Genomic DNA, 27,139 nt, shown 5'->3' with positions numbered 1-27,139 from the left:
TATTTTTAGTAGAGATGGGGTTTCACCATGTTGGCCAGGGTGGTCTCCATCTCCTGACCTCATGATCCGCCTGCCTCAGCCTCCCAAAGTGCTGTGATTACAGGCGTGAGCCACCTCGCCCGGCTGAGAAATAATTTTTAAAAACAGCACTGACATACTTGTTCATCTGAAGTGGTTAATACAAACTCACTCTCACGCAGTGGCCGTATTTTATTACTTTTCAGTGTCCAGGACTTATTTCACAAACCTTTAAACAAGTTTACATTGTTGATAAAGGAAGTGCTCTGTTGCAAATTGTCTTAAGACAGAGCTTATTCCTTTGTATTGAATGACAGGAAGAGATCCATTGCTGATAATAGAATGTGCCTCAGATCTTACTTCCCCAGAACTAGCCTGGGCTCTTTGTTTAGTTCACTAGGTCTTTATCTCAGCCCCCTCATCAGTGTATAGAAGAAATAACACCACACAGTACCTGAGCAAATAAAAGCATTTTTAGGTTCTAGTGATGAGCTTTTTTTGTGGGGTTTTGCTCCATCACCCCAGCTGGAGTGCAGTGGCGCAGTTTCGACTCACTGCAACCTCTGCCTCCTGGGTTCAAGCGATTCTCCTGCCTTAGCCTCCTAAGTAGCTGAGACTACAGGCGCACGCCACCACGCCTGGCTAATTTTTGTATTTTTAGTAGAGACAGGGTTTCCCCATTTTTTTTTTTTCTCCTGAGACAGTCTTGCTCTGTCACCCAGGCTGGAGTGCAGTGGCACAATCTCGGCTCACTGCAACCTCTGCCTCCTGGGTTCAAGCTATTCTGCCTCAGCTTGTCAAGTAGCTCAGATTACAGGCGCCAACCATGACGCCTGGCTAATTTTTGTATTTTTAGAAGAAGCGGGATTTCGCCATGTTGGCCAGGCCGGTCTGGAACTCCTGACCTCAGCCTGGAACTCCTGACCTCAGGTGATTTGCCTTCCAAAGTGCTGAGATTACAGGCACCACCACGCTCGGCCTAAAACTGTTAATGGATGACCTTTTTAGTAAAATGAAGGTATCCACATATTTTACAGATATTTGAGTCCTTGTGCATACAGGCACTGTACTAGTGCTAGAGATGCTGTGAGCAGAACACAGTTTGCAGAAGTGCTCATCAAACTAGCCCACATGGTCCCTTCCACTTCCCAGGCCCTTTGCAGTTTGGTTGGTGCTGCATGGCTAACTCGCGTCATGTGCCGTGTGCCCTCCTTGTCATCGTCTCTGTTTCATGGAGGTATTGGAAGCCATGTGTTAAAGTGGCAGAGTCACAAGACAGGAGGGATCCTCGATCTCTGTGTCATGGATAGAGGGAGAGCTCCCACCCCCAAAATCAGATTTTGTACAAACGAGATAAATTGAGATTTGGGAGTTTTTTTGTTTTGTTTTGCCAGTAGCCTAATATGAAATATCCTAATAAGGCAGTTGTGGCCCTTCATAAAACTGGTGACTGCTTTCGATAGGAGGCCTGGGCTAGTGTGGCCATGGAAAGGTCATTTGAATTGAGATCTGAATGGCAGAAAAAGTGCCCTGCAGACAAGACATCCTGTGTTAAAGCCTGAGGCAGGCAAAGGCATGACATCCAACAGCTTTTCCTTGACGTCACCATTAAGGACACTCGATGGCCTACAGGACACATTGAATTTCCTGTGTTAGGTATAGCTTTTACTTTCAGAAAAGTATACGTGCAAGTCAGTAACATTATAACAATGTCTAACATTTATAGGAATAATGTTGGATTGCCTTAAAATACCAAAAACATTCTTCCTACAATTTAATGCTTTACTAAACTGCAACACACTCACCTGATCATGACCTGCTGCAGTTGGAACCAGTCTCCAGAGCAGGGCTTCTCAGCCTTTAATGTGCAAATGAATGAGAGGAGGAGGTTCTTGTTAAAATGCAGATTCTGATTCAGTGGGTCTGGAATAGGCACAAGACACTTACTTGTATTTTTTGAGACTGGGTTACTCTGTCACACAGGCTGGAGTGTAGTGGTGCCATTGTGTCTTGCTGTAGCCTTGACCCTCTGGGCTCAGGGGATTCTTCTGCCCCATACTCCTGAGTAGCTGGGACCACAGGCACATGCCACCATGCTCAGCTAATTAAATTATTTATTTATTTATTTATTTTGAGACGGAGTCTCACTCTTGTCGCCAGGCTGGAGTATAGTGGCACGATCTTGGCTCACTGCAACCTCCGCTTCCCGGGTTCAAGCGATTCTCCTGTCTCAGCCTCCTAAGTACCCGGGACTACAGGCGTGCATCACCACACCCAACTAATTTTTGTATTTTTATTAGAGACGGGTTTCACCGTGTTGACCAGGATGGTCTTGATCTCCTGACCTCGTGATCCGCCCGCCTCGGCCTCCAAAGTGTTGGGATTACAGGCATGAGCCACCGCACCCAGCCAATTAAAAAAAAAAATTCAAACTTGGTTCCATTGGCCAAAACCAGTAAGAGCAAATCCCGCAGGCAAATGCATGTAGAGGAATTTTGATTGAAGATTTGAAATAATTTACAACTGTAAACGACCATATGGAAGTGCAGACTATTAAGAGGTAAGGAGGTGTAGCAAGGGTACTAGTAAAAGAACTCCAGACACCCTTTTATCCTGCTGGCGTTCAGTAACCAGTACAATCTAGCAAGTGAGTGGTCAATAAACCATCATGCATGCAACGTTGAAAGGCCCAGTCCTTTCTTTAGTCTGATTTTTGAAGTATTCTAATAATAACAGCTATTATTCTATTACTTAAGCCAGTAAGTCTTCAGTAAACATATTTCTGGTGTGATGGGTGGCGTCAGGGAAGTGGTTGAGTTTGAGAGGAAACATGCGATTTCAAAAGCATTGAATGTAGAACTTTTTGCTCCTAATCGCAGCCCCATTATCTTTCACCACTGTGCATACTGCTGGGTGCCGCGTATGTCCCCCTTCAATCCCTTTGTTGTTCTCCCCATCAAGGCTTGTTGACTGCCTCCTTCCATCACACCCTAAAGACCATCTATGAGCTAAATTTTAGTCTTGATCTATTTCTCATGCCAGCACTTCTCTTTTTTATGGAGATCTAATTTACATACCCTAAAATTCACCCTTTTAGAGGGTACAATTTAGTGGTTTTAAAAATACAATGTTGGCTGGGCGTAGTGGCTCATGCCTGTAATCCCAGCACTTTGGGAGGCCAAGGCAGGCAAATCACCTGAGTTCAAGAGTTTGAGACCAGCCTGGTCAACATGGTGAAATCCCAACTCTACTAAAAATGTACAAAAATTAGCCGGGCATGGTGGCACGCACCTATAGTTCCAGCTACTCAGGAGGCTAAGGCAGGATAATTGCTTGAACCCGGGAGGCGGAGGCTGTGGTGAACCGAGATCGCACCACTGCACTCTAGCCTGGATGATAGAGTGAGACTTAGTCTCAAAAAGAACCAAAAAACAGGCCGGGTGCAGTGGCTCACACCTGTAATCCCAGTACTTTGGGAGGCTGAGGTGGGTGGATCACCTGAGGTCAGGAGTTCGAGACCAGCCTGACCAACATGGAGAAACCCCATCTCTACTAAAATATACAAAATCAGCCAGGCGTGGTGGTGCATGCCTGTAATCCCAGCTACTTGGGAGGCTGAGGCAGGAGAATCTCTTGAACCCAGGAGGTGGAGGTTGCGGTAAGCCAAGATCGCACCGTTGCACTCCAGCCTGGGCAACAAGAGCAAAACTCTGAACTCCGTTTCAAAAACAAAACAAAACAAAAAGAGTGTGCAATACTTACCACTAACTTGAGAACATTTTCATCACCACCCCCCTGAAAACCCCTATACCCATTAGCAGTCAGTCCCCATTTCTCTGTTTCCCTAGCCCCTGGCAACCACTAACCCATGCTACTACTCCGTAGAGACAGGATTTCTGTCTATGGATTTGCCTGTTCTGGACATTTCATATAAATGGAGCTGTATAATCTGTGGCTTTTTGTGACTGGTTTCTTTGACTTAGCATAATGTTTTTGTTTCATCCATGCTGTAGCATTTATCAGTACTTCATTTATTTCAATGGATGGACAGTGTTCTATTGCAGGCGTCCTCAACCCTCGGGCCGTGTACAAGTACCAGTACGAGTACCAATCCGTGGCCTGTTAGGAACCGGGCTGCACGGTAGTATGTGAGCGGCAAGCAAGCATTACTCCTGGAGCTCCGCCTTCAGTCAGACCAGGGTTCCGCCGCTGTTGTGAACTGTGCATATAAGGGATCTCGGTTGCATGCTGCTTATGAGAATCTCATGCCTAATGATCTGAGATGGAGCAGTTTCTTCCTGAAACCATCCCTGCCACCCCCTGTCCATGGAAAAAATTGTCTTCCAGGAAACCAGTCCCTGGTGCCAAAATGTTTGGGGACTGCTGTTTTATTGTATGGATATACCACATTTTGTTTATTGATTCATGACTTGATGGACACTGAAGTCATTTCCACCTTTTGGCTATTACGAATAATGCTGCTATGAACATTTGTGTACAGGTTTTTGTGTAAAGATATGTTTTCAGATTCTTTGGGGTATATACCTAGGAGTAGAATTGCTGGGTCATATGGTAACTGTTTAACGTTTTGAGGAACTGCCAAACTGTTTTCCAAAGTGGCTGTACCACTTTTCATGCCTGTCAACAATGTGTGAGGGTTCTAATTTCTCCACATATTTTTTTTTTTTTTGAGATAGAGTTTCGCTCTTGTTGCCCAGGCTGGAGGGCAGTGGTGCCATCTCAGCTCACTGCAACCTCTGCCTCCCAGGTTCAAGAGATTCTCCTGCCTCAGCCTCCCAAAATGCTGGGATTACAGGCGTGAGCCACAGGGCCCAGTGTTATACCACTGTCTTCAAATGAGAACTTGTGTGATGCTTTATAAACCATTTTCATGGCTGTCTTATTTGATCCTCACATTTCTGTAAAGAAGTTAAGCCCTTATTAGTCTTATTTTGCAAATGAAAAAACTAAGGTTTAGAAGTTAAACAACTAACCCTGTCTAACAGCTAGTGTGTAAGTGCTACAGCTTTGGACTCCAAATCTATGTTTCTTTACATAGATCAGCTACTGTTGGCTGCCTTTGTGGACCTATCTCACATTTCTGGGTGATGTTAGTAGATTTACATTCTTCCTCGCCGTACTATGCCTGTTATCAATTGTCTATGGCTTATCTGTTTTCTTTTGACCCCTGTGGAGTCCTAAACCTCAAGATTTCAGGGGATGGGCAGGCACGGTGACCTGTAATCCCAGCTACATGGGAGGCTGAGGTGGAAGGATCACTTGAGTCCAGGAGTTTGAGGCCCACAGTGTCCTATGATTACGCCTGTGAATAGCCACTACACTTCAGCCTTGGCAACATAGTGAGACCCTGTCTCTTAAAAAGAAAAATATTGGGAGTGGTGGTGGGGGGCTGCTGATTTGTTCTATTTGGGTTTTTTTTGAGATGGAGTCTTGCTGTGTTGCCTAGGCTGGAGTGCAGTGGCACAGTCATAGCTCACTGCAGCTTCAAACACAGTGGTTCAAGTGATCCTCCTGCCCCAGGCTCCCAAGTAGCTAGAACTACAGGCATGTGACATCATTCCCGGCTACTTTTAAAATTTTTGAGATGGAGTCTTGCTGTGTTACCCAGGTTGATCTTGAATTCCTGAGCTCAAGTGATTCTCCCACCTTGGCATCCCAAAGTGTTGGGATTACAGGCACGAACCACTGGCCTGGATATTGATTTTTTTATTTTTATTTATTTATTTTTTTTTGAGACAGAGTTTCGCTCTTGTTCCCCTGGCTGGAGTGCAATGGCCCAATCTCGGTTCACCACAACCTCCGCCTCCCAGGTTCAAGCAATTCTCCTTCCTCAGCCTCCTGAGTAGCTGGGGTTACAGGCATGCGCCACCATGCCTGGCTAATTTTGTATTTTTAGTAGAGACAGGGTTTCTCCATGTTGGTCAGGCTGGCTTCGAACTCCCGACCTCAGATGATCCGCCCACCTCAGCCTCCCAAAGTGTTGGGATTACAGGCATGAGCCCCCCGCCCAGCCTGGATATTGATATTTGAAAATGAAAAATTGAAGCAGATTCTGTGATTATCTTTATCATTATTATTATTTTGAGACAGGGTCTTGCTCTGTTGCCCAGGCTGGAGTGCAGTGATGCAATCTGGGCTCACTGCAATCGCCACCTCCCGGGTCAAGTGATTCTCCTGCCTCAGGCTCCTGAGTAGTTGGGACTGCAGGCGCCCGCCACCACACCTGGCTAATTTTTTGTTTTGTTTTGTTTTGTTTTTGAGATGGAGTCTTGCTCTGTCGCCCAGGCTAGAGTGCAGTGGCGCGATCTTGACCCGCTACAACCTCTGCCTCCCGGGTCCAAGCGATTCTCCTGCCTCAGCCTCCCGAGTAGCTGGGATTACAGGCGCTGGCCGCCGCACCTGGCTAAGTTTTGTATTTTTAGTAGAGACGGGGTTTCACCATCTTGGCCAGGCTGGTCTCGAATTCCTGACCTCGTGATCCACCTGCCTCGGCCTCCCAGAGTGCTGGGATTACAGGCGTGAGCCACGGAGCCCAGCCAAACCGATTCTATTATTGCCTTTGATGATAATGAATCCTCAGAAACTCGTCTCAATGACCCGGAGTTTTGCTAACCACCTGCAGGGGGCGCTGATCTGTGCTTGCCTTGCTGCATCCTTCCCCACCTCTCGTTCCCTTCCAGTGTCTATTCCAACCCTTGGACTCGGATGATAGGGTGGAGCTCAACCTGATTTGCCCTGGCTCACCCAAATAACCTTGCACTGAGTGAACTGGAGTTTCCTCATGATCTAAGAAAAAGTGTACACAGGCCGGGCCTAGCACATTTCAGGCACAGCTTCCCCCTGATTTTCCTGCAGTTAGATGGGTTTGGGCTACTCCACCCAGCCATCTAGCCCTTCTCCACCCCACCTCCTCCTCCCTATTTAGCTTCTTTTACAGACAGCTGCACAATTTTACTTTGGAAGACACTGAAATACATGTATGAGGGGTATATCTTGGAATGGATACATTTCTCTCTCTCTCTCTGTCGTGTGTGTGTGTGTGTGTGTGTGTGTGTGTGTGTGTGTGTGTGTGTGTGTGTGTGTTGAGAATGATGAGGCGTTAATATGATGGAGCCCAAATCTGATGCCGGCCATTATCTGAGAGGGAGTTTAGCATAATTGTTTTTGTTTCTTTGTTTGCTTGTTTTGTTTTGAGACAGAGTGTGGCTTTTTCACCCAGGCTGGAGTGCAGTGGTGCGATCTCGGCTCACTGCAACTTCCGCCTCCTGGGTTCAAGTGATTCTCCTGCCTCAGCCTACCCAGCAGCTGAAGTTGCAGGCGGGCACCACCATGCCTGGCTAATTTTTGTATCTTTAGTAGAGGCGGGGTTTCACCACGTTGGCCAGGCTGGCTTCAAACTCCTGTCCTCAAGTGATCTTCTCGTCTTAGCCTCCCAAAGTGCTGGGATTACAGGTGTTAGCCACCACCTCCAGTCTAGCATAATTGTTAAAAGTGGACTCTGGAATCAGATTGCTGGGGTTTGAGTCCTGGCTCTGCCATTCACTAGCTGTGTGACCTTAATGTCTCTGTGTCTCATAGCTTCATTTTAAAAAATAGGAATGATAAACAGTACACACTCCAAAATATAGTTGATAAATTAAGTATTTGCTACAGTGCTGGGACACAGTAACTGCCATATGTGTTTGTCACTATTATTACTATTGTACTAATATTACTATTAATACTAATAGATTTTTTTTTTTGAGATGGAGTTTTGCTCTTGTGGTCCATGCTGGAGTGCAATGGCGAGATCTCAGTTCATCAAAACCTCCGCCTCCCGAGTTCAAGTGATTCTCTTGCCTCAGCCTCTCAAGTAGCTGTGATTACAGGCGACCACCACCACGCCCAGCTAATTTTTTTGTATTTTTAGTAGAGATGGGGTTTCATCATGTTGGCCAGGCTGGTCTTGAACTCCTGACCTCAGGTGATCCACTTGCCTTGGCCTACCAGAGTGCTGGGATTACAGGCGTGAGCCACCTCCCCAGCCAATAGGTCTTAAAAGTAAGAAAGTGGGGGAGATTCAGAAAAAATTTATGAACATAGGTATATCAACTGAAAGATTCCCTCACATGTGAAAGTGCATTTGACACCAGCAGACAAGATAAAATATGGAGACATTTTATAATGTAATTTTTGTATTCTTCCAAAATGTACTTTTTGTTCAGAAATATTTATGTTGGGTTAAAAAGTAAAAAACAAGCGGCCAGGCATGGTGGCTCACGCCTGTAATCCTAGCACTTTGGGAGGCCGAGGTGGGCAGATCACGAGGTCAGGAGTTAGAGACCAGCCTGGCCAATATGGTGAAACCCCATCTCTACTAACAATACAAAAATTAGCTGGGCGTGGTGGCAGGCACTTGCAGTCCCAGCTACTCGGGAGGCTGAGGCAGGAGAATCGCTTGAACGCAGGAGGCGGAGGTTGCAGTGAGCCGAGATTGAGCCACTACATTCCAACCTGGTGACAAAGCAAGACTCCATCTCAACAACAACAACAACAACCAAAAAAGTAAAAAACAAAGCACACAAACACGCACACACCAAAAAACCCAAAATGTTCCTCTTGGAACTTTTGTTTATTCTTTCTTTTTTTTGAGACAGGGTCTTGCTCTATTGCTCAAGCTGGAGTTCAGTGCCACGATCATGGCTCACTGCAGCTTCGAACTCCTGGGCATACTCTTGCCTCAGGCTTCCCCCCACCCCAAGTAGCTGGAACTACAGGTTCATGCCATCATGCCCGGCTAATTTTTTATTTTTACATTTTTTATAGAGATGGGGTCTCACCATGTTGCCCAGGCTGGTCTCAAAAACCTGGGCTCAAGCAATACTCCCACCTCAGCCTCCTAAAATGTTGTGATTACAGGCGTGAGCCACCATGCTTGGCCCTCACTTAATTTCATATCATTTACTTGTTACCAATTATACAATTTTGAGGATGTGAAAAAAATGCTAGAATTAATTAACACACAGTACCATATCTATAAAGCAAAGCCTGCCTGAGGCAGTTTCACAGTGCCAGTTATGGGACTGTGGTAAACCTCAGAGAAGTTGTCCCTGTTTTTACAGCAGACGAGACCCTTGTGGCCTCTAATTCAGGGAAATTGGTAGATTTTATGGGTCCCTTTCAAGTGCACACTATAATTTCAACAGAAGCAAAGGCTGGTTAATTACAGGTCGATGGTTTTCAGGTGACCATGTTCTCCTGTTGTGTAACTTGTTGGTAGGACAATTTCAGTGGTAAATAATCCCATAAAGTACACGATCCCAGAAATTGATGAGATTTTCAAAATATTTATTGGGATTCATGTGCAGATAAATGCAGGTGGATTGATGTGTGCCATTAGGGTTGTATTTGTTCCTCAAGTTTTGTGTTCTTTCTTTTGTGTAATTTTTTTTTTTTTTTTTTTTTTTTGAGGCAGAGTCTCACTCTGTTGCCCAGGCTGGAGTGCAATGGTGTGATCTCGGCTCACTGCAACCTCTGCCTCCCAGGTTCAAGCGATTCTCCTGCCTCAGCTTCTCGAGTAGCTGGGATTTCAGGCACCCACCACCACGCCTGGCTAATTTTTGTAGTTTTAGTAGAGACGGGGTTTCACCATGATGGCCAGGCTGGTCTTGAACTCCTGACCTCAGGTGATCTGCCCGCCTTGGTCTCCCAAAGTGCTGATTAGAGGCGTGAGCCACTGCGTCCCGCCTTGTGTGTGTAATTGAAACATACATTTTTGTCTGGGCGTGGTGGCCAAATCCCAGCACCTTGGGAACCCAAGGCAGGTGGATCACTTGAGGTCAGGAGTTCGATACCAACCTTGCCAACATGGTGAAACCCTGTCTCTACAAAAAATACAAACTTTAGCCAGGCATATTGGCACGCACCTGGAATCCCAGCTACTCGGGAGGCTGAGGCAGGAGAATCGCTTGAACCTGGGAGGCAGAGGTTCCAGTGAGCCAAGATCATGCCATTTGCACTCCAGCCTGGGTGACAGAGCGAGACTGTGTCTCAAAAAAATAAAATAAACATTTTAGTTTCTCAGATTGTTGAGTCATCTGAAGTTCATTGTCAAGAGAGGGAGCTCAGTTTCAGCTGCCTCCTCATAGAAGCTGAAGACCTCTTTTGTCCCCAGGCGGGCCATATAGTTCAAAGCCTTACTTTTCCTCCAGGAGCAAATCATCCAGCCCCTGACAAGGCAGTGCATAAAGAGCTTTGCTTTTTTCTTTTCTTTTTTTCTTTTTTTTTTTTTTTGAGAGAAGATCCCACTCTGTTGCCCAGGCTGGAGTGCAGTAGCATGATCTTGGCTTACTGTAGCCTTGACTTCCCAGACTCAAGTGATCCTCCTGCCTCAGCCTCCCAAGTAGCTGAGACTACAGGCGTGCACCATCACACCCAGCTAATTTGTATTTTTGTAGAGACAGGATTTTGCCATGTTGCCCAGGCTGGTCTCAAACTCCTTGGCTCAAGCCATCATCCCACCTCACCCTCCCCAAATGCTGGGACTACAGATGTGGGCCACCATGCTGGGCCTTACCAATTCATTCTCAGCTCCTAGGGATTGCCTTAATTTTTTTTGTGAGTTTGACTATGAATTTACAACCATTTATAAATTTTTTTTTCTTTTTTGAGACGAAGTCTTGCTCTGTTGCCCAGGCTGGAGTGCAGTGGCGTGATCTTGGCTCACTGCAACCTCCGCCTCCTGGGTTCAAGAGATTCTCCTACCTCAGCCTCCCGAGTAGCTGGGATTACAGACGCGCGCCACCACGCCCAGCTAATTTTTGTATTTTTAGTATAGATGGGGCTTCACCATGTTGGCCAGGCTGGTCTTGAACTCCTGACCTCATGATCCGCCCGCCTCAGCCTCCCAAAGTGCTGGCATTACAGGCATGAGCCACCGCGCCTGGCCCATTTATAAATATTTTATCCAGTGTTTTCAGGTATATATAGTAAGAAGATTTCAGGTTACCTAATCAGCAAAATCCTGGAGCCAAGCGTCTCCTGTCACTTATTGGAATGTTACCTTGGGCAAGTTATTTAACCTTAATCTCTTTGTAAGATGTGAATAGTAGCTATCGCAAGTGACAGTTTTGAAAATGAAAAAGAGCTTTACCTCTACTAGGCACGCAAATATGACATGTTACTGCCTCTGTGGTTCATTCCCAGTTGATGAGGGAAAGCTCTTTTTTACGAAGAGTGACAGTTAACAAATGTAGCAGAAACGATAGAATTTGAAAAGCACCATTTTATAACCCTTGATGAAACTGATTCAGACAGGTATCATCAGTGGGTGGTGAAACCAGTTAGTGAAATGTCAGTATTTGCATAGTCCAAAGTATCAGCTCAATAAGGACATCTTACTGCAAAGGAGGAAATGTGCTTTTTCACAGAGAGATCTTCAGTCTCCACTTCCAACAAGTGAGTGAACCCAGCATTTGCAAGAAGAGATGACCTTCAGGCCTGATACAGCAGCAAGCGTGGAGCATCACCCCAGGTCATGGTCTTGCCCAAAATGTTTAGCCCTAATAACAAGCCTTTAGACCTGACTTCCAGCAGATGGAGAAAATAGTGGGTAGAAGAAATTAACCTTGGCCGGCCCAGTGGCTCACGCCTGTAATCCCAGCACTTTGGGAGGCTGAGGCAGAAGGATCCCTTGAGCTCAGGAGTTCCAGAGCAGCCCGTGGTCCGAGCTACTCGGGAGGCTGAAGTGGGAGGATCACTTGAGCCCAGGAAATTGAGGCCATAATGAGCTGTGATCGCGCCACTGCACTCCAGCCTGGGCAACAGAGTGAGATCCTGTCTCAAAAAAAAAAAAAAGAAAAAGAAATTAACCTTGAAGAATCAAATTCAGAATTCTGAAAGACAATGCCTTTAACTTCAAACAGCCAGCGTCATGGGAAAAAGTGAGGAGTCTGGAGAAACACGACAACTAAATGTAAGATGAAAACACGTGACTGGATCCTGGTTATTTTTATTATTTTTTAATTGAAAAATCATAATTATATACATTTATAGGATACAATGTGTTGTATATACCATGGAATGATTAAATCAAGTTAATTAACAACCATCTCCCTTTCTTTACTGGTGAGTCATTTGAAATTTACTCTTAGCTATTTTGAAATATATATTATTATTTTACTTTCCTTTTTTTATTTTTTTGAGACGGAGTCTTGCACAGTCACCCAGGCTGGAGTGCAGTGGCGCGATCTCGGCTCACTGCAAGCTCCGCCTCCTGGGTTCACGCCATTCTCCTGCCTCAGCCTCCCGAGTAGCTGGGACTACAGGCGCCCGCCACGACGCCCAGCTAATTTTTTTTGTATTTTTAGTAGAGACGGGGTTTCACCGTGTTAGCCAGGATGGTCTCGCTCTCCTGACCTCGTGATCCACCCGCCTCGGCCTCCCAAAGTGCTGGGATTACAGGCGTGAGCCACCGCGCCCGGCCTCCTTTTTTTTTTTTTTTTTTTTTTTTGCGACAGAGTTTCGCTCTGTTGCCCAGGCTGGAGTGTAGTGGCATGATCTTGACTCACTGCAACCTCTGCCTCCTGGGTTATAGCAATTCTTGTGCCTCAGCCTCCTGAGTAGCTGGAATTACAGGTGCTGGAATTCTGTCGGGTTTTTTGTGTTGTTTTTTTTTTTTTAAATACAAAAATGTAAGCTGGGCACAGTGGCTCACTCCTATAATCCCAGCACTTTGGGAGGCCAAGGTGGGTGGATCACAAGGTCAGGAGTTCGAGACCAGCCTGACCAACATGGAGAAAACCCATCCCTACTAAAAATACAAAATTAGCTGGGCATGGTGGCGCGTGCCTGTAATCCCAGCTACTCGGGAGGCTGAGGCAGGAAAATTGCTTGAACCTGGGAGGCGAAGGTTGCAGTGAGCTGAGATCGTATCATTGCACTCAAGCCTGGGTAACAAAGGCAAAACTCCACCTCAAAAAAGAAAAAAAAAGTAAAATTACCAAAGACATTTTGGACTGAATATTAGATGATATTAGTGAATCACTGTAAATTTCCTTGGATGTGATCATTGTATTTAGGAGAATATTCTTTTTTTTAAAAAAATTTGTTTTTTTTTGAGACAGGGTCTCAGTCTGTTCCCCGGCTGGAGTGCAGTTGGCACCATCTTGGCTCACCGCAACCTCCACCTCCTGGGTTCAAGCGATCCTCCTGCCTCTGCCTCCTAAGTAGATGGGATTACAAGCGTGGGCCATCATGCCCAGCTAGTAGGAGAATGTTCTTATTTGTAGGAAATCCATGTTAAAATTTGGGGGGCTGGCCGGGCACGGTGGCTCACGCCTGTAATCCCAGCACTTTGGGAGGCCGAGGCGGGCGGATCACGAGGTCAGGAGATCAAGACCATCCTGGCTAACACGGTGAAACCCCGTCTCTACTAAAAATACAAAAAATTAGCCGGGCGTGGTGGAGGGCGCCTGTAGTCCCAGCTACTCGGGAGGCTGAGGCAGGAGAATGGCGTGAACCCAGGAGGCGGAGCTTGCAGTGAGCCGAGATGGCGCCACTGCACTCTGGCCTGGGCGAAAGAGCGAGACTCCGTCTCAAGAAAAAAAAAAAATTTGGGGGGCTGAAGTGTGATATCTACTATATATCAAATATGGGAAAATTATAACAAAATTCAAATCTAGGTATGTGGGTGATGGGTAGACATTCATTGTTCTATTATTTCAACTTCTTTCTGTGTTTGAAGTTTTTCATAATAAAAAGTTAGGAGACGTCGGGTGCGGTGGCTCACGCCTATAATCCCAGCACTTTGGGAGGCTAAGGTGAGTGGATCACTTGAGGTCAGGAGTTCAAGACCCCGTCTGGTGAACTCCCGACAGAGCTCAGGTGAAACCCCATCTCTACTAAAAATACAAAACTTAGCCAGGAATGGTGGTGGGCGCCTGTAATCCCAGCTACTCAGAAGGCTGTGGCAGGAGAATTGCTTGAACCCAGGAGGCGGAGGCTGCAGTGAGCTGAGATCGCACCACTGCATTCCAGCCTGGGCAACAAAGCAAGACTCCGTCCCAAAAATTAAAAAAAAAAAAAGTTAGAAGAGAAATGTTATTTTTTCACATCTCACTAGGTATCTAGAATACAGTCAGGAAGGGAAAAAGCTTGGAAACTCTGCAGTCCATGGCAGCAGAAGGCACTGAGGGGCTGGGGAACTAGAAGGATGTTGTATGTGTGTGCATGGGTGGGGGTCGGGGGGTTGCTGCATAAAAGCCAGGGAAATGAAGAAATCCAAAGATGAAGTGCTGGCTAATATAAGCCAAGTCGGCATTTTATTATAAATAGTGATCAAAGAGAATTAATGATGGCCACCCAGGTTCCCAGCTCTTTCATCACAAGTTTCTTGTGTGACTACATAAAGAACCTCATCCTGCTGCAGAAGAACCTCGTCTTAAACCACCTCATTCCAACAGCCTGAGAAGCATAGGAGTACATTGTGGTGCTAAAGCCGGGTGCCCTGGTGCCACCTGCGATCCCAGCTACTGCTACTCGTGAGGCTGAGGCTGGAGGATTGATTGAGCCCAGGAGTTTGAGCAACCTAGTTGAGCCTGGGCAACCTAGCAAGATCCTGTTATTTTTATTTATTTATTTATTTATTTGCGACAGGGTCTGGCTCAGTCACCCAGGCTGGAGTGCAGTTGCAGATCTGGGGTCACTGCAACCTTCGCCTCCCAGGCTAAAGCGATCCTCCCACCTCAGCCTTCCAATTAGCTAGGACCACAGACTCCTACAACCAGGCCTGGCTAATTAAAAAAATTTTTCTGTAGAGATGGGGGTTTTCTCTCTATATTGCCCAGGCTGATGAGCTCAAGCGATCCTCCCGCCTCGGCCTCCCAAAGTGGGATTACTGGCATGAGCCATCGCGCCTGGCCTGAGGCACTGTTAACACACACACACACACGCACACACACCCCAAAGAGAAGAATGCCAATGACACGCTGCTGCACGAGCCTGCGAGAAATGGGACTACAGGGTGGCTGGCTGCTCCAAGCTGCATGTTGTGATGTTGTAGAATTAACTGATAATAGCGCTCAGCCGGCGGCCCGCGGACCGGGCGTCACAGGCGGCTTCTCCAGGCGCGTTGCGCTGCGGCCTGTGGGCCCCGGGCCAAGCCTTCGTGCTCCCTAGCTCAGGAGGGCCCTCCTGGACCCTGGAGCGGACCCTAGTCGTGGTGAAGCCAGATGGGGCACAGCGGCGGCTCGTGGGGGACGGGATCTAGCGCTTTGAGAGGCGGCTTCACGCTGGTGGGGAAGGACGCAGGCGCACAGCGCGTCCTTGCCGGCCACCGCGAGGGCCCAAGGAGGAAGCCCTGCTACCCAAGGCCTGCGAAGGGTCCAGTGTGGTCCCGCGCCCCGGGACCATACAGGGAGATTTCAGCGCCCACATCAGCAGGAACTTCTTCCAGGCAAGCAACTCCGTGGAAGGGGCTCGGAGATGGATCCCGCTGTAGCTCCCGAGCAGGGACCTGGTGAGCTGGGCACGGCGCCAGCACAGCCGCAGCCACCCAGCCTGAGGCCCAGGCCGCCCTCCCAACTCCCTCGGTCAGCAAGAACCCAGGCCCACACCCATATCTGCCTCTCCCAAACCGCTTCCCTGTTCACCTCTGCCCACCCCCAGCCCAGAGGAGTTTGAGCCACCAACTTTAGTACCTGTAATCTCAGCTACGCAGGAGGCTGAGGCAGGAGGATCCCTTGAGTCCAGGAGTTCAAGACTAGCCTGGGCAATGCACCACCACGCCTGGCTAATTTTTGTATTTTTGGTAGAGATGGGGTTTCACCATGTTGGCCAGGCTGGTCTTGAACTCCTGACCTCAAGTGATCCGTCTGCCTTGGCCTCCCAAAGTGCTGGGATTACAGACATGAGCCACTGCCCCTGGCCCCTAGAATTTTTAAATGGAATAAGGTAGGAGTCTCTCCAAAGAGGGAGTTTTCTTTGAAGATTACATCTTGGTCAGTGGATTCATCAAGAAATGTAGGAGGGTTTTCTGTACTGAAGTTGTTTGAACCTGCTCTTCACCCCAACCCTTCTGCAGGTTTTAGTAGGTCTGAGCTGGGCGGGCAAATGTCATCTTACTCTTCTCACTTTCCTGGGGTTCATAATGGAGCCCACTTTCCCCAGAGGCTTCACCCATGACCAAGTGAGAAGATAGTCCAGGGGCCCAGTGTGGTGGCTCACACCTGTAATCCCAGCACTTTGGAAGGCTGAGGCGGGAGAATTGCTTAAGCCTAGAAGTTTGAGACCAGCCTCGGCAACATAGCAAGACCCCATCTTTTTTTTTTTTTTTTTGAGATGGACTCTCACTCAGTTGCCCAGGCTGGAGTGCAGTGGCTCAATCTCAGCTCACCACAACCTCCGCCTCCCAGGTTCAAGCAATTCTCCTGCCTCAGCCTCCTGAGTAGCTATAGGTGTGCACCACCATGCCCGGCTAATTTTTATATTTTTAATAGATACAGGGTTTCCCTATGTTGGCCAGGCTGGTCTGTAACTCCTGACCTCGTGATCTGCCCACCTTGGCCTCCCAAAGTGCTGGGATTATGGGCGTGAGCCACCACGCCCGGCCACAAGACCCCATCTTTACAAAAAATACAAAAATGAGCCGGGTATGGTAGTGCAAGCCTGTAGTCTCAGCTAGCTATTCAGGGGACTGAGGTGGGAGGATCACTTGAGCCTGGGAGGTCAAGGCTACAGGGAGCTGTGATTGTGTCACTGCACTCCAGATTGGGTGGCAGAGTGAGACCATATCTCTAAAAAAAAAAAAGAAAGAAAGAAAGAAAGAAAAAAGATAGTCCAGAGAACCTAAGGAGCACTACCTTGGCCTCTGCTGTGGGCCAGGCAACCCGAGGCCTCTCCAGGATTCCTCATCATGAGTGACACACAGCCTCCCTCCGACACCCAGTCAATTTCATATCTCCCTGATCTCTCTGTTCCTGTGCCCTGGAAATTTTGCTGCATTACCCATGTGTGATTTGATCTTGGAACCTGTTAGGAAATTATTCTAGAAATGGCGTTTGTCAGAACATGCTGGCACCAAGAAGCTGTAAAAGGTTCTTTCTGGAGCTGAAGGGCACAGGGCTTGGAATAGTGGCAGGAAGGGTTTTGCAAACCATCTTTCTGAAGAGACACCACCCCAGAACTTCACATCCCCCACCATAACTCTTCCCTGGGCCGGCTGAGGGGCAGGCACCAGCCACAGGGGCTCTGAGGCTGGGTGTTGGTAGTTCAGGGCTGTTTGCTCCGTGGATGGACAATGAAGTCCTTTACCATAGCTTCTAGTGAGGACAGTGCTTTGACATGTGCCTTTTCAGGTAATGTGAGTTTTTCAAGAATTTCTTTATGTCATCAAGAGTATTTGTGCCAACACATGGAGTAGAGAAGGGCTTTATTCTCAAGGAACTAGTAGGCCACAGGGAAAATGCACCCCTTTCCACCTCTTCCCAGGTGACAAGGCCTTAAATACCAAACCAAGTGTCCAGAAACTGAGCTTCAGTTCCCTGATGGCTGCTGAACAACATGACAATGATTCCCTATTGCCTTTGTCTTGCTTTTATATTTTCTTTTTTTTTTTTTTTGAGATGGAGTCTTGCTCTGTCACCCAGGCTGGAGTGCAGTTGCACAATCTTGGCTCACTACAGCCTCTGCCTCCCGGGTTCCAGCGATTCTCCTGCCTCAGCCTCCTGGATAGGTGGGATTACAGGCCACGCCACCATGTCCAGCTAAGTTTTTATATTTTTAGTATCGATGGGGTTTCGCCATGTTGGCCAGGCCGGTCTTGAACTCCTGACCTCAGGCGATCCTCCCGCCTCAGCCTCCCAAACTGCTGGGATTACAGGTGTGAGCCATATCGCCTGGCCTGGTTTTATATTTTCAAAGCATTTTCACAGCCATTCCCTCTCTTGGTCCTCACAAGAGTTTAATTAAGCAACTGCATCATATGCTTGAGCAAAGGGAATTCACAGAGGTGTGTGACTTGTCCAAGGACACGTAGTGCCCAAGCCCGGGGGTTTGAGTCTCATACCATCACCGTCTCCTTCTATCACGGGCCAGGTCTGCCCAGGTGGGTCACAGAGAGCTGTGGGCCCCTGCCTTGGCTTGTTGACTAAGTGAGTGAGGCTGGGCACATGCACACACGCTGCCAAGTACCTGCCCCCAAACACAGGAGGCCACTATATTGGTGACAGACCTAGGAAGTTGGCAGAAGTTGGACACTTTCTGCTAGAAGGTGTCCTGGTAGAGACAGTTGATTGAGTGAGGAAGGACCTGTGGATATGGCTGCCGTACCTCTCAGAATTTTAATGCAAATTCTTATTTATTTATTTATTTATTTTTGAGACGGAGTCTCACTCTGTCACCCAGGCTGGAGTGCAGTGGCACCATCTCGGCTCACTGCAACCTCTCCCTCCCAGGTTCAAGTGATTCTCTTGCCTCAGCCTCCTGAGTAGCTGGGATTACAGGCATACACCAACACACCCGGCTAATTTTTGTATTTTTAGTAGAGATGGGGTTTCACCATGTTGGCCAGGCTGATCTCAAACTCTTGACATCAGGTAACCTGGCCTAATGCAAATTCTTAACTGGACCGTGGAAGCCAGGGTTTGGCAGCTGGTCTCAGAGCTTGCCCTTTGTGAACAAAGTGAGGAGAGGAGGGTTCTGTGAGGAAGGGCAGACACTCCAGCAAAAATGAGGGACTCACATGACTCCTCTGGGGTGCAGCTTGTTTAGGGGAGCTGTTCAGGCAGCTGGTGTCTTTGTGTGGAGCTCTCTCCTCCCAAAGCCAGCCCTAGAGCCCTCCCTCCACCCGGCACCAAGCAGCCATCTCCATCCCTTCAACACCTGTCTGGGAGGCCTGGAGTGGAGGATACCTGTGCATAGAAAAACAATCTCCCAGTGGGGATGTCCCACACCAGGATGATGGCTGTCCCAGCGGTGATCTCAGGGGTTCCCAGAAGGCTGCCTTCTCTCTAGATGCCTTTCTTTTCCTGTGATCCTGCGAGCTGAAGTCCTGGCTACAGTTCCAGCCTTACAGCTTTATCTCTAGGTTTGTGTGTTTGATTCCCATCAAAATACAGATGTGTCAGGGAAGACTAGTACTCCAGGCTGCCATTGGTCTCTGACCTGAGATCTCCTCCTGGGGATGAAGGAGGAGGGGAAAGAGGGCGAGGTTTGCTTTCAGGGGAGGCTGCGTGGCTGCTCTTCAGAACAGGAGAGGGCTAGCCCCCACAGGAGGCTCGGCAGGCTGTTCATCTTGATCGGTGCCCGCCCTGAGTCGGCTCTGGGACACACACTGAACAGATTAATGGATCCATTCCTCAAGAATAGACTAATTAACAAAGAATGAAAACTCTGTCGCAAGACAAGAAATTTCTAAAAGGCACCTTAACTGAGAAAAATTAAGAGTGCTTCCTGATGGTGGAGAACTGGGAGGAGGCTTGTGCTTTGTAGGTCTCCTAGCTTTGCTCTTCTTCTCTGTGGTTGGCTTAGTTTATGGATATATTCCGAAGGTCAGAATTTAAATTCTGGCTCCTACCTAAGAACTCCTTGCAGACCAAGAAATGTATAAAGGAGCAGGAGAATAACTTAAGGCCAAGGAGAAGACCAGTCCAGGGAAAGAGCCCTTAAGACTGCCTTCCTCTCACTGAAAGGCAGATAGGCTGTGATTGGGGCCCTGATACCCAGATGCTAAGAGTGGAGCAGGGGGCTGGGCACGGTGGCTCACACCTGTAATCCCAGCACTTTGGGAGGCCGAGGCGGGCGGATCACCTGAGGTCGGGAGTTCGGGACCAGCCTGACCAACATGGAGAAACCCTGTCTCTACTAAAAATACAAAATTGGCCAGACGTGGTGGCACATGCCTGTAATCCCAGCTACTCAGGAGACTGAGGCAGGAGAATCGCTTGAAACCAGGAGGTGGAGGTTGTGGTGAGCCAAGATCGCACCATTGCACTCCAGCCTGGGCAACAAGAATGAAACTCCGTCTCAAAAAAAAAAAAAAAAAAAGGGCTGGGCGCGGTGGCTCACGCCTGTAATCCCAGCACTTTGGGAGGCCAAGGGGGGAGGATCACAAAGTCAGGAGATCGAGACCATCCTGGCTAACACGGTGAAACCCCGTCTCTATTAAAAATACAGAAAATTAGCTGGGTGTGGTGGCATGCGCCTGTAGTCCCAGCTACTCAGGAGGCTGAGGCAGGAGAATCGCTTGAACCTGGGAGGTGGAGGTTGCAGTGAGCCGAGATCACACCACTGCACTCCAACTTGGGCAACAGAGCGAGACGCTGCCTCAAAAAAAAAAAAAAAAAAAAAATAGTGGAGCAGGGAAAGGGGGAACTGAGAGTTACTGCTGGATGAGAGGATGCCAGGAAGTCCAAGGGTGTTAAGAGGAGCAGCAGGCCAGGTGCAGTGGCTCAAGCCTGTAATTCCAGCACTTTGGGAGGCTGAGGCAGGTGGATCACCTGAGGTCAGGAGTTCAAGACCAGCCTGACCAACATGGTGAAACCCTGTCTCTACTAAAAATACAAAAATTATCCAGGTGTGGTGGTATACCCCTGTAATCCCAGCTACTCGGGAGGCTGAGGGAGGAGAATCACTTGAACCTGGGAGGTGGAGGTTGCAGTGAGCCAAGATCACGCCATTGCACTCCAGCCTGGGTGACAGAGCGAGACTCCGTCTCAAAAAAAAGAAGAGCAGCAGAATGCGGCTGGTACCTCTTTTCCTCTCCACTGGCATCACAAACCAAGGGGACCATTCGCTTTCCCCAGACCTCACACAACTTCTGGCCATGAGAAGCAGCTCAGTAAATGTCAGCTGCAGTCATAAGTGGTGTTTGTCCTCCGGAAGCCCCAGGTGAGTGTCCACAGTTCCCTGGGACCCTGGAGGGGCTCCGTGGCCTGCTCCTGCTGCCTGCCCTGATGTCCCCTAACACAGTCCTGGAAACGAGGGGTGCTGGTGACTTCCAGCCTCCTCTTACGTGTTTAGTTCTGAAAGCCGCAGTTACTCCATCCCAGAAGGCACCAGCTGCTCTCTGGCCATATCTTACAGAAGGGGCAGTACAACACTGGCTTGATATTCATCTATGAACCAATTTAATTTTAATTTAAAAATGACTTCTGATCTGGCAGATGATTTGGGGTTCTAGAAAGAAATTGTGCCAGGCATGATGGCTCATGCCTGTAATCCCAGCACTTTGGGAGGCTGAAGTGGGAGAAACCTGTGAGCTCAGGAATTGGAGACCAGCCTGGGCAATGTAGCAAGACTTCATTTCTACAATAATAATAATAAAAAAAGGCCAGGTGCGGTGGTTCACACCTGTAATCCCAGCACTTTGGGAGGCCACGAGACAGGCAGATCATGAGGTCAGGAGTTCGAGACCAGCCTGGCCAACATGGTGAAACCCCGCCTCTACTAAAAACACAAAAATTAGCTAGGCGTGGTGGCGGGAGGCTGTAATCCCAGCTACTAGGGAGGTTGAGGCAGGAGAATCACTTGAATCTGGAAGGCAGAAGTTGCAGTGAGCTGAGGTCACACCATTGCACTCCAGCCTGGGCAACAAGAGCGAAACTCTGTCTCGAAAAAAAAAGAAAAAAAAAAAGGGCCGGGCATGGTGGCTCATGCCTGTAATCCCAGCACTTTAGGAGGCCGAGACGGGTGGATCATGAGGTCAGGAGTTCAAGACCAGCCTGACCAACGTAGTGAAACCCAGTCTCTACTAAAAATACAAAAAAAATTAGCTGGGCGTGGTAGTGAGCGCCAGTAGTCCCAGCTACTTGGGAGGCTGAGGCAGGAGAACTGCTTGAACCCAGGAGGTGGAGGTTGAGGTTGCAGTGAGCCGAGATCATGCCACTGCATTCCAGCCTGAGTGACAGAGTGAGACTCAGTCTCAAAAAAAAAAAAAAAAAAAGAACAGGCATGGTGGCTCATGCCTGTAATCCCAGCACTTTGGGAAGCCAAGGTGGGCAGATCACCTGAGCTCAGGAGTTCAAGATCAGCCTGAGCAACATGGTGAAACCTTATCTCTACAAAAAATACAAAAATTAGCCAGGAGTGGTGGTGTGTGTCTGTAGTCCCAGCCACTTGGGAGACTGAGGTGGGAGAACCTCTTGAACCCAGGAGGTAGAGGTTGCAGTGAGCCAAGATCCCACCACTGTACTCCAGCTTGGGTGACAGAGTATGACCCTGTCTCAAATAAAAAAAAAAAAAAAGAAAAAAAATTGCAGGTGTCTTCCCCTATCCCAGGAGGGTGGCCAAGTCAGCCCTGCTAGAATAGAGTGAATTCCAGTTCCATCTCCATCAGACAGTTCCTGACCATTTGGCAAGATGGTACTTCTGGTATTTCTGCTAAAAGGCTTCGCTCCCCAAAGTGAAGACCTGAGGTGTGAATGTCAGGAACAAAATGATAGCAGCATTCTGGTTTCTCATTGCAGGCTTTCGTTCCATTCTCCCTGCCTGAGCTGTTTCAAACTGTTCCAGAATGTTCCAAACAGCCTCTTCTCTCTCTTGCTGTTTTGCCTTCCTCCTTTCCTTCACTACCCTCTTCTTCAAGCAAGAAACAAAATTCAGTAGAAAGCAGCAGAAGCTCTAGGGAGACAGAAAAGTGAAAGGGGAGAAGAGTACACTTCGTCCTCCCTCTCCTAGCCTGAAGTCCTGCCTTCTCCAGGAGTCAAGAGTCAGTGAAAACAATGGTGCTGGTTTTCCTGAGAGTCAGCAGCTACGACCTGTGGTGTGAGTCAAGGGAGAAGTGTGGCCCATCCAGACTGGGAGGATTAGGGGTGAGCGGCAAGTCCACGCTGGGGTCTAAAGCGCCACTGGGGCAACACTACGGTATCCTGGCTACCTTTGGTTTCAGAGGCGGCTTCTTTGGTGGGTGCGACTGGCTTTGCAAACATCTTAGCAAGTGCAGTGGGTCTTTTCACTTGGACCCTGGGCCATAAGAACGGGGCTGGAGTCCAGGGGGAGGCCATTCAGGGCACTCTCCCCATATAGGTGCAGGCTGTTGCGGGCGATCAGCTCCTTGGCCATGAGCACGAAGACTTCTTCTATGTTCTTTGACTCCTTGGCAGATGTCTCCAAAACGGCCAGGAGGCCGTACTTCTCAGCCAGTGTGCAGGCATCCTCGAACAGGACGTGCCGCTTTTCCCAGAGGTCACATTTATTTCCTGGAAGGAAAAGATAAGCCGATATTCCATTGAGTAACTTAATCTGGTTTCTTTCAAAATGAACTTTACAAGTAACATTTTAGTTCTTCAATAGGCATGCATGCATTCATTCACAAATGGTCATTGAGGGCACATTTTTTTGTTTCTTTTTTTGAGATGGAGTTTCACTCTTGTCGCCCAGGCTGGAGTGCAATGGCGCAATCTTGGCTCATTGCAACCTCCGTCTCCCAGGTTCAAGCGATTCTCCTGCCTCAGCCTCCCAAGTAGCTGGAATTACAGGCACCTGCCACCACGCCCGGCTAGTTTTGTATTTTTAGTAGAGAAGGGGTTTTGCCATATTGACCAGGCTGGTCTTGTACTCCTGACCTCAGGTGATCGCCTGCTTCGGCCTCCGAAAGTGCTGGGATTACAGGCATGAGCCACTGCACCTGGCCCTTGCTCCTCTTTTTACTCTCTTTTTCTCCCCCTCAAACAGCAGAGTGTTGGATGCTGTGTGAGATGGAGCTCATTTAGCTGAGTAGACTGTGATCAGGATTTGCTGGATTGGAGGTGCATAATGGAAGACTTTGTTTTGTTTTGTTTTTGTTTTTGTTTTTGTTTGAGCTGGAGTCTCACTCTGTCACCCAGGCTGGAGTGCAGTGGTGCAGTCTTAGCTCACTGCAACCTTTGCCTCCCAGGTTCAAACGATTCTCGTGCCTCAGACTCCCGAGTAGCTGAGATTACAGGCCAATGCCACCACGCCTGGCTAATTTTTGTATTTTTAGTAGAGACAGGGTTTCACCATGTTGACCACGCTGGTCTTGAACTCCTGGCCTCCAGTGATCTGCCCACCTTGGCCTCCCAAAGTGCTGGGATTATAGGCATGAACCACCACACCTGGCCTAAAGGACTTTCTGAGAAAGCTATAATTTACATACAATAAAAGTTTGCCTTTGATTTCCCTGAGGCAGGAATCTAAAGATAAAATTACTTTCCCACAGGATTTCTTCTACCAGACATCAAGATTTATTATAAAACTGTAGTAATTAAGACAAGCTAGACTATTGTTTCTCAACCTGGTTTTCATTCCTGTCCCCACAAGAGCCTCTGTAGATATTTTTTTCCGTAATTCCCCCTTCTTCCATAAAACATGTTTAAACCTTTTATTCTGAAACAATTATAGATATACGGGAAGTCATTATATATGTGTATATATAGATATGTGTACATATATATATATATACACATATACACACACATATATACACACACATATATATATATAGAGAGAGAGAGAGAGAAAGAGAGAGAGAGGGGTCCAGTTTACCCTTCACCCTGTTTCCCCCAATGGTAATATCTTGTATAACTATAGCACGTTATCAATACCAGGAAATTGACATTGGTGCTATCCACAGACTTTAATCAGATTTCCTGTCATGAGGCCAGGCTTGGTGGCTCATACCTGTAATCCCTGCACTTTGGGAAGCAGAGGTGGGTGGATAACCTGAGGTCAGGAGTTCGAGACCCACCTGGACAACATGGCGAAACCCCATTTCTACTAAAAATACAAAATTAGCTGGGTGTGGTGGTGCATGCCTGTAGTCCTAGCTACTCAGGAGGCTGAAGCAGGAGAATCACCTGAACCCAGGAGGCAGAGGTTGCAATGAGCTGAGATCACACTATTGCACTCCAGCCTGGGCGACAACAGCGAAACGCCATGTCAAAAAAAAAAAAAAAAATTCTCAGCCAGGCACAGTGGCTCATGCCTGCAATCCCTGCACTGTGGGAAGCCAAGGCGGGTGGATCACCTGAGATCAGGAATTTGAGACCATCCCAGCCAACATGGTGAAACCCCATCTCTACTAAAAACACAAAAAATTAGCTGGGTGTGGTGGCATGCACCTGTAATCCCAGCTACTCAGGAGGCTGAGGCAGGAGAATCACTTGAACCCGGGAGGCGGAGGTTGCAGTGAACTAAGATTGTGCCACTGCACTCCAGCCTGGGTAACGAGTAAAATTCTGTCTTAAAAAAAAAGGAAAAAAAAGTTTCTTGTCATGAAATGAATAAATGTCCCAAGCACTTATTTGTGTGTATGTTTATAATTATACACAATTTGATCACGTGTAGATTCCTTCAATCACCACCACAGTCAAAGCACTGAACAGTTCTATTCTCACAAAGCTCTCTTTCATGCTATTCCTTTATAACTCTCACCACCCCCGGTCCTCCACCCCTGCTAACCACCAATCTATTCTAGTTCCAGAATATTATATAAATGGATTCATACATGTAACCTTTTGAGATTGTCTTTTTTCACTCAGCATAATTCCTTTGAGATCCATTCAAGTTGTTGTATAAATCAGTAGTTTGTTTTCTGCATACCACTAGTAGTTTTTATTGCTCAGTAGTATTCCATAGTATGCATGGACCAACATTTGTGGTTTTTTTTTTTTTGAAATGTAGTCTCTCTCTGTTACCCAGGCTGGAGTACAGTGGCACCATCTTGGCTCACTGCAACTCCTGCCTCCCAGGTTCAAGCAATTCTCCTGCCTCAGCCTCCTGAGTAGCTGGGACTCCAGGTGCACGCCACTATGCCCAGCTAATTTTTGTATTTTTAGTAGAGATGGAGTTTCACCATGTTGGCCAGGCTGGCCTTGAACTCCTGACCTCAGATGATCTGCTCACCTTGGCTTCCCAAAATGTTGGGATTACAGGCGTGAGCCACCATGCCCAGCCAAGGACAAATATTTGTTTAACCATCCACCTTATTTATTTATTTACTTATTTATTTGAGCAGAGCCTTGCTCTGTTGCCCAGGCTGGAGTGCAGTGATGCTATCTTGGCTCACTGCAACCTCCGCCTCCCAGGTTCAAGAGATTCTCCCGCCTCAGCTTCTCGAATAACTGGGATTACAGGCATGCATCACCATGCCTGGCTAATTTTTGTATTTTTAGTAGAGACAGGGTTTCACCATGTTAGCCAGGCTGGTCTTGAATTCCTGCCCTCAAGTGATCCACCCGCCTCGGCCTCCCAAAGTGCTGGGATTACAGGCGTGAGCCACGGTGCCTGGCCTTTATTTGTTCATTTTTTTTGAGACAGGGTCTTGTCCTGCCACCTGGGCTGGAGTGCAGTGGCATGATCATAGCTCACTGCAGCGTTAATGTTCTAGGCTCAAGCAGTCAGCCTCTCAAATCACTAGGACTACAGACATGCACCACCACCCATGGCTAATTTTTTTTTTTTGGTGATAGGGTCTCACTTTGTTGCCCAGGCTGGAGTGCAGTGGAGTGATATTGGCCTATGAAAATTTAATACGACAGATGTACTGTGTATGGCCCTTTGGAGGGCCATAAACCATTGTAATATTGAGGATATTTTCACTCCCAAGAGCATGAATGAACTAGATCAATGGAGAGGAAAAACAGCTCAGAAACAAACTCATGTATAAATGCGTACTCTACAAAAAGATGGTGCCACAGAGCAGTGGAAAAGGTTGCCTTTTTTTTTTTTTGAGACAGCGTCTCACTCTGTTGCCCAGGCTGGAGTACAGTGGCATGATCTCGGCTCACTGCAACCCCCACTTCCCAGGTTCAAGTGATTCTCCTGCCTCCGCCTCCCAAGTAGCTGGGATTACAGGCACCCACCACAACGCCCAGCTAATTTTTGTATTTTTCTAGTAGAGATGGGGTTTTACCTTGTTGGCCAGGCTGGTCTTGAACTCCTGACTTTAGGTGATCAGCCCACCTCAGCCTCCCAAAGTGTTGGGATTACAGGCGTGAGCCACTGTGCCTGGCTAAGGTTGCCTTTTTAGTAAATGGTACTGAGACAATTAGATCTTTATACAGAAAAATTTTGGACCCATACCTTTCACCATACACAAAAAATCAATTACAGGTAGATCTAAATGTAAAAGGCAGAGTAATGATAATAATTAATCAATTAAACT

At 47.7% G+C, this 27,139-nt stretch overlaps 1 protein-coding gene across 1 annotated transcript in view; it reads right to left on the bottom strand.

Moving 5' to 3' along the window:
• Positions 1-20,771: 20,771 nt before the first annotated feature.
• Positions 20,772-27,139, bottom strand: part of RAB19 (RAB19, member RAS oncogene family) — a 29,574-nt gene continuing 23,206 nt past the window's right edge. The window contains exon 5 of the mRNA XM_004046320.5: positions 20,772-23,213. Within this exon, the coding sequence (XP_004046368.1) occupies positions 22,945-23,213 (269 nt within the window). The 3' untranslated portion in view covers positions 20,772-22,944. The remainder of the gene's footprint in view (positions 23,214-27,139) is intronic.

Source organism: Gorilla gorilla, chromosome 6, assembly GCF_029281585.2.
Source record: "Gorilla gorilla gorilla isolate KB3781 chromosome 6, NHGRI_mGorGor1-v2.1_pri, whole genome shotgun sequence".
NCBI classification, from domain to species: domain Eukaryota; kingdom Metazoa; phylum Chordata; class Mammalia; order Primates; family Hominidae; genus Gorilla; species Gorilla gorilla.
The sequence above is the reverse complement of the archived record's forward strand: the minus strand, read 5'-3'. Positions and strand labels throughout refer to the sequence as shown.